Source organism: Macrotis lagotis, chromosome 1 (assembly GCF_037893015.1).
Source record: "Macrotis lagotis isolate mMagLag1 chromosome 1, bilby.v1.9.chrom.fasta, whole genome shotgun sequence".
Taxonomy (NCBI): Eukaryota; Metazoa; Chordata; class Mammalia; order Peramelemorphia; family Peramelidae; genus Macrotis; species Macrotis lagotis.
The window spans coordinates 681055380-681069933 of NC_133658.1; the positions used below are offsets into that span (position 1 = coordinate 681055380).

The 14554-nt window shown below is 34.2% G+C and overlaps 1 protein-coding gene across 2 annotated transcripts in view; it reads left to right on the forward strand.

The window, feature by feature from the left end:
* Positions 1-14554, forward strand: part of CWC22 (CWC22 spliceosome associated protein homolog) — an 80780-nt gene that overhangs the window by 27461 nt on the left and 38765 nt on the right. For both annotated transcript variants that reach the window (XM_074215575.1, XM_074215576.1), the window contains 5 exons: positions 409-544; positions 634-840; positions 946-1008; positions 12262-12360; positions 13162-13243. In XM_074215575.1, coding sequence (XP_074071676.1) covers positions 409-544; positions 634-840; positions 946-1008; positions 12262-12360; positions 13162-13243 — 587 coding nt within the window. The remainder of the gene's footprint in view (positions 1-408; positions 545-633; positions 841-945; positions 1009-12261; positions 12361-13161; positions 13244-14554) is intronic.

The following is a 14554-nucleotide window of genomic DNA, read 5'->3' on the forward strand; positions in this document are numbered from 1 at the left end:
TCCATCCAATTAGAGAGAAAGTCTCAAGGACAGAGGTGATATCCAGTGAAAAATTCCAAGATTGGATTAAGGTTCCAGGATGAAGAGTTAGGCTGGTAGAAGGAACCTGGCATGTAGCAGATGTGAAGAGGAACACCTGGTCTACCAGTCCCTCTATTTAATCTGAGTTAATGTTTTTGAACAATTTTGGGACATTTGTTAACAGATTTTAAGATGTACAAAAGTAGAAGACAGAAGTAGAAGAAATAAATTTACTAAGTGAGTTACTGATGTTAACTAATCTGTAGCAGGTCATAGAACTTAGTGGCTCAAAGAAATTTTCATTGATATTATATAACTTAAAAGTATTATTTTTTAATAATTATCCAGAAGCATATTCTTTTCATCATACTAATCCAACTCTTACAGGCACATGAAGTTTTATGTTTAGAGATGCTCACCTTACTTCTTGAAAGACCAACAGATGATAGTGTTGAAGTAGCAATTGGATTTCTTAAAGAGTGTGGCCTAAAATTAACAGAAGTATCACCTAGGGGAATTAATGGTAAGTATTTTCTTTACTATAGAATTGGGGTTTTGGTTGAATATTGTGTGAGTCTTTTATCCAGATAACTTTTTTCTTTTGAATTATAGCTATATTTGAACGCCTTCGCAACATTCTCCATGAATCTGAAATTGACAAAAGAGTTCAATATATGATTGAAGTGATGTTTGCAGTACGTAAGGATGGATTCAAGGATCATCCTGTTATTCTGGATGGACTTGATCTGGTAGAAGAAGAAGACCAGTTCACTCATATGCTTCCATTGGAAGATGACTATAATCCAGAGGATGTCCTTAGTAAGTTAGACACAGAAAAAAAAAAATTATCAAAGCATGGAGTTTAATATAAATATCAGGAGTGTTTTCATGATTTTAAAATATATTGTTTTTGTTTTTTAAAAGATGTCTTCAAATTGGATCCTAATTTTATGGAAAATGAAGAAAAATATAAAACTATTAAGAAAGGTCAGTAGAATTTTATTTTAGTTGATTCTCAAGTGTAAAAAATCTAGACAACTGCAATTTTATATTTTTAATGGAGCATTCATTTTTGTGATTGTCTTAAAATATTTAATTTTTAAGAATTATGCCCTTTGTTTAAAAGCTTAAGAATTTTAAATAACAGAAAAACTGTTTAGAAACTGGAACATGTTAATTGAATTGATATGGGTGATAAGACTATAAGGAGACTGAGAATTTAACATGACAGTCTTCTTCTGAGCCAGCATTTGGCCTTACAGGAGGCAGTTTAGCACAGTGAGTAGAATGCTGGATTTTGAGTCAGAGGACTTAAGTTCAAATTCCATTTTTTGATATTTAAAAAAAGCTCTTGTGTAACCCCCAAATAAACTTTTCTTCTTTGGGCCTAAGTTTCCTCATCTGTATGTTGAGTAGCTTGGAACTCTGAGATCCCTTCTAACTCTATGATCCTATCATCTATATATAATATCACATAATTTTTTTATGTGTTTACTTTAAAAACATAGTGAATTTTACCTCTATTGTTTTTATCAACCACATAGCCAAATTCAAACGGCGATGACATTCATTTCTTCATCCTCAACCTCTATTTTCGTGTCATCTCCATTTCCATCTCTCACCTGAACATTTCGCCTCAGATATCCTGTCTCTAATTAAACATGTCTGAAATTGAACCATCAACCATGACTTCAAATCAGCTTCACTTCTTAAAGCTCCCTTTTCTTGTTGTTATTTAGGATTTAGAGTATTAAAATATCTTAGAAGTTGTCTAATTTATTCCTTCCATTACCTTGTTACTTCTTTAGAGGCCAAGAGAGATTAAGTGATATATACAAGGTGGCTCAAATGTCATAGACCAAAAAAAAACTTTGAGTTATCCTTGACTATTATCTCTCCTTAATCACCTCAATCTAATCAATCCTCCCAGTCCTATCAAGAATTTCCTCACATTGTCTTTAGAAATTATTTTTATCATTACTGAACAATTACCTGGCTGATTTCACTAACTTTAGTGAATTGAGTTTCCAGATGCATTTTTCTAAAATAATACTTTGATAACTTTCCTTCTGATACCTGTTATTTGACTCTTCTTACTTCTCTATTTCTTCCTCAGCCTTAGCCCTTCTATTCCAGCATGTCCTACCCTTGACTGTTTATTTCATTTATCTGTCTCCCTAACCCTCTAAAATACCCTTTATAGCACTAAGGCTGTATTATATAATTCAGCTATTAATATATTATCTTGAATTTTTCCTAATTTTCTTATGTCTTTTAATATTGTCTCTATACCTAGAATGAAAGTGACTTGAAGTGAACTTTTTTTCACTTAACTTTTTTAGCAACAAGTATAATGCATTGTAAATGCATATTAAATGTCTATGGGTTGACGAAAAGCCCAAACCATTTGCTTGTTTCTTTGATACAAATTGGATATTTTGATTTGAGGAATCAAAATTAAAGAACATTTTAATTATAATTACAAGTTTATTTCCTTAGGTTATTGACATAGCTGAAAATTTTAACTGTTAGTTCTTTTTCTTATTGTTAACATTTGTTCCCAAAGAAATAAGAAGTTTCATCTTTATGCCTTTTTCCCCTTGAGATTGTAATCTCTTTTTTTAAAATTACCTAGTTATTAAAAATGAAATCTAATCAACTTTCTCAGTTAAGTAGAATTCACTGTAGGTCAGGAGAAACTAATTGAACTACTCACTGCATTTTCTTTGACTTTCATTCTTTCAAAAATATTTTGCATCACTAGGGACTGGTTACCAAAAAATGACAGTATTAAGGGATGGGCATAGTATTATTAATAATATGGAGTGATCTAATGAGTTGTGTTTGCTTTATGTCTGGTAGCATTTGGAAAGCAAGGTATTCTTTCTACTTTCTTAACTATCTATAGCCTGGATGCTAAATGGACTGCTAGATGGAGCAGTGGATGAAGTACCAACCCTGACATCAGCACCACCTGAGTTCAAACCTGATCTTAGACACCTGACACTTACTGACAGTGTGACTTTGGGCAAGTCACTTAACCCTGATTGCCTGATATCCAGGGCCATCTCCAGTCATCCTAATTCATATTTTATATCTGGAGCCAGATGGCTTTAGAGGAGAAAGTGAGACTGGTGACTTAGCACAGCATTTCCTAACTCAAATCCAATTCATGTGCTTGTCATGGCATTGCCTCCCTGATGTGGTGGTCTTCATGAACAAAGGACAAATAATAACAGCAGTAGACCTGACTTTGATTTCATCACTCCAAAGTTTACTAATTGTCTTTTAATTACTGAATCTAGTGACTTCACTTCAGTCCTTTTGACTTATCTATAGCCTTTAGCACTCTTGATCTCTTTCTTCTCCTGAATACTGTGTTCTCTTCAGGTGACACTGCTCACTCCTAGTTCTATTCTGCCTTTCCATGTATTCCTTTTCAGTCTCCTCTTCATTCAGGTTGTTCTTGCTAAGTATGAGAATCCTACAAGGTTCTTTCCTAGACACTGTTCTTTTCTTCCTCCATACCCTTTGTTGATCTCATCAGCTCACCTGGATTCAGTTATCATCTCTATGCTTATGATAGTCAAACCTACTTAACCAGCTCTAACTCTTGCAACTGTGTAACATCTCTCATATATGCCCCTACTCTGGCATTACTACCACCCCGGTAGAGGCTCTTATCATTTCACTCTTGAACTATTTCAGTAATCTCTCTTCACTCTAGTCCATCCTTCCCTCACCTGTCAAAGTGATCTTTCTAAATTGTCTGACTTTGTTGTTCCTCTTTCCCCCAACTTGAGTGGCTCCCTAACACTTCCAGGAACAAATATAAGATCTTCTTTAACACTCAAAACCTTTTATAACCTATCCCTTCTCTCAGCTTCCTAAGCAGTCTTTGTCCATTTTACACCCTACCTATGCCCCATTGACTTCCTTGCTGTTCCTGGAGTAAGACACCTCAACATTCCATCCCCTGGTCATTTCCACCCATTGTTCCCCATGCCAGAATACTTTTTTTCTTCATCTTCTAACTTCCCTGACTTCCTTCAAGTTCTAGCTAAAATCTTGTCTTCTATTTGAAGCCATTCCTAATCCCTTTCATTATTAATATCTTGTCTTTATGAATTATTTTTTCTGTTTATCCTCTCTATGGGTTTTTTTTTCAGTGTTATTTCAATCCTATAAGACTACAAGTTCCTTGAGAACAAGGACTCTCATCTTTTTTTGTATCAGCAGTGTTTAACACACTGTCTAGGCCATGATGGGCACTTATTCATTGTTTATTACTGACTGACTTTCAAGTTTAGTATTTTTCTCTTTTTTAAAAAGTATATCCAAGCTATGTTGTGAAATTTTGGACTTTAAATTTTATAATTTTTCCTTCAAGAGAACTGGCAAATTTTATTGCTAGAAAACCATTGAAATAGTATCATACTCTTCTCCATTTAAGTAATAATACTTCTGCCAAGATGATTTGTTTGGAAGCTTTCAGGTATACATTTACATGTAAACTACCTACTATAAGTGACTTAGAATCCTTAAAAGAAAGCAAGGATTATTTGAATATGATCCTGTGACATTTTTCTGACTTGAAAGTTCTGATTGCCAGGGGTGGCTAGGTGGCGTAGTGGATAAAGCACCGGCCCTGGAGTCAAGAGTACCTGGGTTCAAATCCAGTCTCAGACACTTAATAATTACCTAGTTGTGTGGCTGTGGGCAAGCCACTTAACCACGTTTACCTTGCAAAAAAAAGAAAAGAACCTAAAAAGAAAGTTCTGATTGCCTCATTATGGCATGGACCTGACTTAGTTTCCTGAAGACTTTGCCAGCTTAATATAAGATAATGTAGGCCTTTTCAAGCTAGAATTGAATATAGGGTCAGCTACAGACTGTGTGAGTTGTCTGAATTTAAGCCTGGATGTGTTTAGAGGCCTCATCATTAGAAAATTGCCATCTGAAAAAACCTTAGGTAAGCACAGTGCTGTTGCCTATGCTGTTGAAATTACAGATTTGAAAAGATTTGATAAACTCATTGATTTTTATGGACAATATCATCAAACAAATTACTTTAGAAGCCAGGAGTGTCCTGGGTTTTAAACTAGTGTAAATTCTATTGTAAAACTCATAAATAAATAGTTCTTTTTCAAAATAAAATTTCTGCTACTGTTGTTTTACATATGACCATTCTTTGGTTGACCTATATGATTGATTTTAATGTTCAGGGTTTTTTTTAAGATTTTATTTATTTTGAGTTTTGTAATATTTCCCCTAATCTTGCTTCCCTCCCCCACCCCCCACAGAAGTCAGCCTGTTAGTTTTTACATTATTTCCATGGTATACCTTGTTCTAAGTTGAATGTGATGAGAGAGAAATAATATCCTTAAGGAAGAAAAATATACAAGATAGCAAAATTACACAGTATGATAACAAGTTTTTTTCCTAAAATAAAGGTAATAGTCTTTGATCTTTGTTCAAACTCCATAATTCTCTCTATGGATACAGATGGTATTCTCCATTGAAGATAACCCCAAACTGTCTGTGATTTTTACACTGATGGAATGAGCAAGTCCATCAAGATTGATCATCACCAGGGGCAGCCGCGCAGTGGATAGAGCACTGGCCCTGGAGTCAGGAGTACCTGGGTTCAAATCTGGTCTCAGACACTTCATAATTACCTAGCTGTGTGGCCTTGGGCAAGCCACTTAACTCCATTTGCCTTACAAAATCCTAAAAAAAAAAAAAAAATGATCATCACCCCCAATGTTTTTCTGGTTCTGCTCATTTCACTCAGCATTAGTTCATGCAACTCTTTCTAAGCTTTCCTGAATCCCTCCTGGTTTCTAATAGAGCAATAGTGTTCCATAATATACATATACCCCAGTTTGTTAAGCCATTCCCCAATTGAAGGACATTTACTTAATTTCCAATTTTTTGCCAGCACAAACAGGGCTGCTATAAATATTTTTGTACAAGTGATTTTTTACCCTTTTTTAACCATCTCTTCAGAGTATAGTCCTGGTAGTGGTATTGCTGGATCAAAGGATATGCACATTTTTGTGGCCCTTTGGTTATAATCCCAAATTGCTCTCCAAAAACGGTTGGATGAGTTCACAGCTCCACCAACCATGTATTAGTGTCCCAGATTTCCCCACATCCCTTCCAACATTGATCATTGTCCTTTCTGATCATATTGGCCAGTCTGAGAGGTACGAGGTTGTATCTCAGAGATGCTTTAATTTGCATTTCTCTATGATTTGGAGAAATTTTTCATATGACTATGGATTGCTTTGATTTCCTCATCTGTAAATTGCCTTTGCTTATCCTTTGACCTTTTGTCAGTTGGGGAATGGCTTGATTTTTGAAAATTTGACTGCGTCCTCTGTATATTTTAGAAATGAGTCCTTTGTCAGAAATACTAGTTACAAAAATTGTTTCCCAATTTACTACATTTCTTTTGATCTTGGTTACAGTGGCTTTGTCTGTGCAAAAGCTTTTTAAATTAATGTAGTCAAAATTATCTAGTTTGTTTTGAATGATGGTCTCTATCTCTTCCTTGGTCATAAACTGTTACTCTTTCCATAGATTTGAGAAGGAAACTACTTGATCTTCTAGTTTGCTTATAATATTGTTTTTTATAACTAAATCCTGTATCTATTTTGATCTTATCTTGGTAATAGGGTGTGAAGTGTTGGTCTAATCTAAGTATCTTCTTTACTAACTTTCAGTTTTCCCAATAGTTTTTATCAAAGAGAGTTTTTATCCCAATAACTGGACTTTTTGGATTTAACAAACAGCAGATTACTATAATCGTTTCCTGGTATTGCACCTAGTCTATTCCACTGATCCACCACTCTATTTCTTAGTCAATACCAGACAGTTTTGATAACCGATGGTTTATAATTTTAGATCTGGTAAGGCTAAGCCACCTTCTTTTGCACTTTTTGTCATTGAATCCCTGGAAATTCTTGATTTTTTATTGAGTCTCCCCTGGCAGGTAGACTCCCAGGTATTTTATTTTGTCTGAGGTTACTTTGAATGGGATTTTTCTGCTGTATCTTGCTAGTCATATATAGAAATGTTGAGGATTTATAAGGGTTTATTTTATATCCTGTTATTTTGCTCAAGTTGCTAATTATTTCTAGTAGTTTTTAAATGATTTTTTGGAATTCTCTAGGTAGACCATCATATCATCTGCAAAGAGTGAGTTTTATCTCTTCCTTCCCAATTCTAATTCCTTCAATTTCTTTTTCTTCTCTTATTGCTGAAGCTAACATTTCTACTACAATGTTGAATAGTCATGGTGATAGTGGGTATCCTTGTTTCACCCCTGATTTTACTGGGAATGCCTCTAGCCTATCTCCATTGCATAAAATGCTTGTTGATGGTTTCAAATAGATACTGTTTATTAATTCTAAGGAACAATCCATTTATTCCTACAATCTAGTGTTTTTAGTAGGAATGGGTGCTGCATTTTTGTCAAAAGCTTTTGCAGCATCTATTTATATAATCATATGATTTCTGATAGGTTTGTTATTGATATAATCAATTATCCTGACAGTTTTCCTAATATTGAACCAACCCTGCATTCCTGGGATAAATCCTACTTGATCATAATGTATTATCCTAGTGATGACTTGTCATAATCGTTTTGCTAAGACTTTATTTAACAGTTTTGCATCTATATTTATTAGGGAGATCAGTCTATAATTTTCTTTCTCTGTTTTAAGTCTTCCTAGTTTAGGTATCAGCACCATATTGGTGTCATAGAAAGAGTTAGACAGAGTTCCAATTTCACCTATTTTCCCAAAGATTTTATATAGAATTGGAACCAATTTTTCCTTAAATGTTTGATAGAATTCACTTGTGAATCCATCAGGCCCTGGAGATTTTTTTTTTTAGGGAGTTCATTAATGGCTTGTTGAATTTCTTTTTCTGAGATAGAGTTGTTTAGGTATTTGATTTCCCCTTCATTTAAACTGGGTGACGTTTATTTTTGTAAATATTTGTCCATTTCACTTAGATTGTCACATTTATTGACAAAGAGTTGGGCAAAATACTTCTGAATTATTACTTTAATTTCTTCCTTATTGGTCTTGAGTTCACCTTTTTCATATATGATACTAGCAATTTGATTTTCTTTTTTTTAATCAAATTGACAAGAGCTTTATCAATTTTATTGGATTTTTTCTTAAAACCAACTCTTGGTTTTATTTATTCAACTTATTTATTTATTTATTCAGTTTATTCAATAATTTTCTTGCTTTTGATTTATTAATTTCTTTAATCTCTAGAATTTCTAATTTGGTATTTAATTGGGGATTAATTTGTTCTTTCTCTAATTTTTTTAGTTGCATGTTTAGTTCATTGATTTCTTCTTTCTCTAATTTATTCATGTAAGCATTTAAAGATATAAAATATCCTCTGACAACTACTTAGAGTGAATCCCATAGGTTTTGATATGTTGTTTCACTATTGTCATTATCTAGGATGAATAATTAATTCTTTCTATAATTTGTTGTTTGATCCACTCATTTTTAAAAATAAGGTTATTTACTTTCCAATATAGTTTTGCATCTATATCTCCCTGGCCCAATATTACATGTGATTTTTATTGCATTATAATCTAAGAAAGATGTATGCACTATTTCTGCCTTTCTGCAATTGATCATTAGGTTTTTATGACCTAGTACATGGTCATTTTTTTTTGTGTAAGTTCCATGTACTGTAGGAAAAAAAGTATATTCCTTTCTATCTGCATTCAGTTTTTTCCTCCATAAGTCTTTCATATCTACATTTTCTAACACTATTTACCTCCCTGACTTCCTTCTTGTTTATTTTATGATTAGATTTATCTGAGAGTGGGAGGTTGAGGTCTCCTATTGTAAAGTTTTGCTATCTATGTCTTCCTGTAGCTCTTTCAACTTTTCCTCTAAGAATTTGTTACTGTACTGTTGGGTGCATACATATTTAGTATTGAAATTACATTATTGTCTATGGTACCTTTTAGGAGGATATAATTTTCTTCTTTATCTAATTCAATGAGATCTATCTTTGCAGCTGCATTGTCTGAGAATAGGATTACTACCCCTGCTTTTATCATTTCAGCTGAAGCAAAATATGTTTTGTTCCAATCTTTTACCTTTACATGTATCTCTCTGCTTCAAATGAGTTTCTTGTAATAGCATATTGTAGGATTCTGTTTTTAATTCACTTTGCTATTTGCTTACGTTTTAAGGGAGAGTTAATCCCATTCACATTCAAAGTTATAATTACTAACTCTTTATTGCTCTCCATGATATCTTCCCTCTGTTTGCATTTTTCCCCTTTTTTCACTATATTCATATTCCCCAGTATTTTGTTTCTGAATACCACCCCTTTCAATGTGTTTGCCCTCCTATATCAACCTCCCTCCCCTTTCTTTCCACTTTCCCTTTTCCCCTTCTTCCTTCCCTTCCTTCTGTTAGTTCCTCTTTTTCTTCCCCTCCCCATCCCCCCTCTCCTTTTCCCATTTTTAATACTTGAAAGGTAAGATAAGTTTCTTAACTGAGTGTGTGTGTTAGTTTAAGTCAAATCTGAGGAAAGCAAGATTCATGTGCTTCTCACCTCCTCTCTTTTGTACCTCTGAATGTAATGAGATTGACCCCATTCAATCTCCTCCATCCTCCCATTTCCTCACTGTCCTCCTTTTTAAGGAGGTATTGTTTTTAAATCATATCTTAGTCACAGAAAAGTTATGAGTGTCCATCACTTCTGGCTAATTATATTCTCTAATAGAGTTACAATTCTCAAGAGTTATGAGAATCTTTCTCCCAGGTGGGGATATAGCCAGTTTCATCTTTTTGATAGCAGTTTTTTCTTTACCCTGTTTTTATTATTATGTGTCTTCCTTGAGCCTCCTGTTTGATGTCCAAATTTTCTATTTAGCTCTGGTCTTTTCATCAGGAATTGTTGGAATCCTCCCATTTCTTTAAATGTCCATTTTTTCCCCCTAGAAGAGAACGCTCAGCTTTGCTGGGTAGTAGATTCTTGGCTGCATTCCAGCCTCCCTTGCTCTTTGTGATATCTCATCCCAGGTCCTCTGATCCCTTAATGTAGATGCAGCCAGGTCTTGTGTGATCCTTGCCTGTGACTCCTTGGTATCTAAATTGTTTTTTTTCTGACTGCTTGCAGGATTTTCTCTTTTATCTGATAATTCTAGAATTTGACCATAACATTCCTTGGTGTTTTCATTTTAGGATCTCTTTCCAGAGGGAAAGGGACCATTTTTCCCCCTGTGGTTCCATGATATCAGGGGCAGTTTTCCATCACTAAATCCTATAATATTAAGTCCAGGCTTTTTTCTCTTCAATGTTTTCAGAAAGACCAATAATTCTCAGGTTGTCCCTTCTCAATCTATTCTGTAGGTCAGTGGTTTTGTTGATAAGATATTTTACATTTTCTTAAATTTTTTTTGATTTTTTGGTTTTGTTTAACAAACTCTTGCTATTTCATTAAATCATTAGTTTCCTAAAACTCCATTCTTTTTTTAGAGAAGAATTTTCTTCATTTACCTTTTGGTCAGTTCTGTTTTTCTAAGAGTTTTCCATTTAACCAGTTGAGGTTTTCAGAGAATTATTTTCTTTTTGCATTTGACCAATTGAGGATCTGAGAGAATTCTTCTCATTTTATGTTTGTTCAGTTGTATTTTCCAAGGATTTGTTTTCTTGTTGCAAGGTGTTAATTTTCTCCCTCAAATTTTCCCCCTCAAATTTTCCAATTGATTTTTAAACTTCTTCCTGATTTCTTCTAGGAAGTCTTTCTGCACTGGAGACCAGATCTTATTCTCCTCAGAGCTTCTAGGTCTCTCTGAGTTAGGTCTTTTCCTTCTAGGAATTTTTGTATGGACCTTCCTTTGCACTGGCCTTTCTTCATTTTCCTAAGACCTTGTGTTGGGGAGGGACTGGTTTGCAGAGATTTGGTGTTGAGATTCCTAAAGGCTTTACTCACTGGGTTTAGTAACTCCACATGGACCAGCCAGTGGTGCGCTGGTTACTTTTTCTGGAGTGTCTGTGACCTTGATTTGAGGTCTTCTCTCTTGGCCTGGAGGGGGTGGTTAAATCTGCTGAAGAATATTATTTTTATCTTTGAACAATGATGGACTTTGCCCTAGGACAAGGTAATTGCTGTCCCTATTCACAGCTGAGGGAATTCTGCTGCTCACACCTCTGGGGCAGAGGTGAACTGTAATTGCCTTTGTTCTGGGATGAAACTTCAGCTGAAATGAACATATGGACTCTGAGTTCCTCCAGACCAGAGGAGCCCAGGGATCAGTGTCTGCACCTGTCCTACACTGGAACTCACCCTCCTGTCCTGCCAGCAAGCTCCACAGAGTCAGTGCCACAACCAATTCCTCTGCTGCCCAGTTGGTCCCCGCCCCTGTGGCGGATCAGGCTAGTCCCGCTCTCATACTGTCCTGTGCTCCCAGCAGAGTCTGCCCTATGCTACCTGGTTCACCCACGATCTGAAAAGACAAACTTTGAGGTAGATGTTCTTCTCCTAGCTTCTCTTTCTGGGTTTTGTCAATTGGATTTCTGCTAAGAGGTTTGTTTCATATTATATATAAGGGAAGATCAGGAGACTTTAACACAGTGCCTGTCTTCTCTCTGCCATCTTGGCCAGAAGTCCCTTAGAGCAATTGTTTTAAAATGAGGAAAATCTTTCCAAACAGCAAATATATTCACCTAGGCATGGACTTTGAATAGCAGAAGTTTCTGATATTCAACCCATGTAGGGCATGAAATAAATAATAAAGAAATAATGGCATTTTCCCCCTTTTCCTGTTTTATTAAAGGCATTTGAGAACCTTGAAATCCTTAGCAGTCTTATTTCATCTTCTCTACCCTACCCTGGTCTTCATAGTTGACAACTCTCCTTATAATGAAATTTTTGCCTCTCAAAATATGCCAGTTTCCATTCTAAAATTTTTCACATTGTGTTTTGAAAACTATCTACTTCTTTTCATTCTCCTTATTCAGTCTTTATGTCATGACTACATAGTTTTTTTTGACAGAAGGATAATTTATATGATTTTTTTCCCAGGAGAGCACGCTGATTTGGCTCATGTTATCTAAGGGGTTGGTGCTCTCTAACTGCCCTGAAACAAAGAATGAACCAGGTATACTGTTTAAAAATGTGATACAGGTGACATGTGATCTTACATTTTTGCTTTGATTTTATTATGTACTTTGTTTTTTCTAGAAATTCTTGATGAGGGTGACAGTGATTCAAACACAGACCAAGATGCTAGAAGTAGTGAAGAAGATGAAGAGGAAGAAGAAGGGGATGAAGATGAAGAAGGTAAACTTTTCCCAGGTTATTGCAGTAGTATTTAAGAAAATAAGGTATTTGTATAATTAATTCTTAGAATCAGTCTGTTATATTTTTTAAAGGGAAAATTGATTTTTATGCTTGTATTTTCTGTGCCTCATTTTCAAACTTAAAAGCAAATTTGAGTAAAATTTTCATGAATTAGACAACAAATGTGACTCACATTCATTTACCTTTATATTGTATTTATGTATTTTTATTGATTTTTTTATGGTGAGTCCTTTATTCTCAGAAATAAAAGAATGAATTCATAAGAGAATGAATTCTTCTAAAGCATCTACTTCTTCCAAAAGATCTACATCTATGTCCACCTTTAAAATGTTATTTACAGTAACCTGGAAGAAGTCCTTCTATAATCGGAGGAAAGTACATAGGTAGTAGCAAGGGGTTTCCTTCATTTGGATCAGAAACTTTTTGAAGTTGCCCACCAAAATTGCCCACCCATTTTATTTTTGTTATTTTTCTCTTTTTAAAAAAAAAACACCACAATTAGATTGACATTGTGGGCTTTTTTCTTCTTTTTTTTGTGGGATTTTTTTTAAAGGATTTTACAAATTAAGTTGATTCTCTTCCTAGAAACTGACATAGAACATGCTAGATTGTAGCCTAATGGCTCAGTAAATTTACTGACTACAGATTCTAGAACTGTTCACCTATCCTGCAACTGAGAAAATATCTTGCACAAATCCATCTGATTTGATGTTAATAAAATACAATTAAACAAAGTGTGTTCGCATTTGTTTCACACTCATTTTGATGTTTTTCTTCCAGGACAAAAAGTGACTATCCATGACAAAACAGAAATCAATCTTGTATCATTTCGTCGAACAATTTATCTTGCTATTCAGTCAAGGTAAGTTCCTACCATTATGTATTAAAAACATCTCTGTAACTTTGATAGTCTTTGCTTTATAATAGAAAACTATTTACCATCTTATTCTCTTCTAGTTAAATATAATCGTGAACCAAAATCTCGAGAACTGCTCCTTCAGTGATATAGTGGAAATTTAATGATTTATTTTTACTTGTTTGGATTCCAAGTTCTAGTTCTAAGCAAAGGAGTTCTCTGCTAACTTTTTCATCTTGTGTGTTGCAGTACAGATGGGAAAAGATCTGTGTACATGGAAATTGAATAATACTAGAAACAAGTCCTCAAATTTTAAAGACCCTTCAAAGTGAGATTAAATAAAGGCAATAACTACTTTTGAAAACAAGGCAATTCCTTTTAGACTAGAAGTCATTGAGTTTAATTATGAAAAGAATTATGTGAAATGTTAAATAATTACTACATCTGTTGTTTTGAAAGTGAAGAAACTGAGATGGTGGAGCCAGTGTTTACATTTTATACTGGAGGCAGAATGTTTTCCCAGATTTGTTTTGTTACTAGGTTTTGTCTATTTCTACTTAGTATGATGTAATAGCTATGATTCATAAGTAGGAGTCATCTTGTTTTCACTCTGTCTGAAAATTTTCTTGGCTTTAGCTTCATCTTCAAATGCTAGAATGTTACAGAGCAAAATATTGGTTAAGAGTTTTTGGTTTGGGCTTGACTATTAGTTCACCTCTTTCCTGAGAGGAAGAAAATCCCTTTAAATACTTTATTCTTTTCAGATTAAATTGTCATAGAAAACTAAACTTTTTTTTAATGAAGTTGACATTCCATAGAGATAGATTGACATTTTGTTTTGGTCTTTTCTATTAAACAAATATCAGTTTCTATTGAATTCTTATAAATTAACCCCTGTTACTATTATGGAAGAGCCTTCCCTTTTTTTTATTGAGATTGTCCACATATTCTTAATAATCTGAATAAAATAAATTATTTATTTAGCACTTCAAAACATAATTTAGTTTATTTCTACCACCCTAAGCAGGATCATAATCACTCTTAGAACTTAGTAAACAATCTTTATAATTGCTATGCACTCTAAGAACTTGAAAGACCTCTTCTTTAAAACATGCAATTTTAGAGAAAATGAAAGATAATGAATAAATAATATTGTAGTAGAGGTAATATAATGTTATATAATAATTAATATTATAAATATAATTTCCCTCTTTCCACCTCTCTCCTCAATATCAGGTTATCAGGATACAAGAACTTTAGCTATGAGGATACACCATTTTGGAGGTCTCTGCTCTAGATCACTGTCCTTCCCCTGGG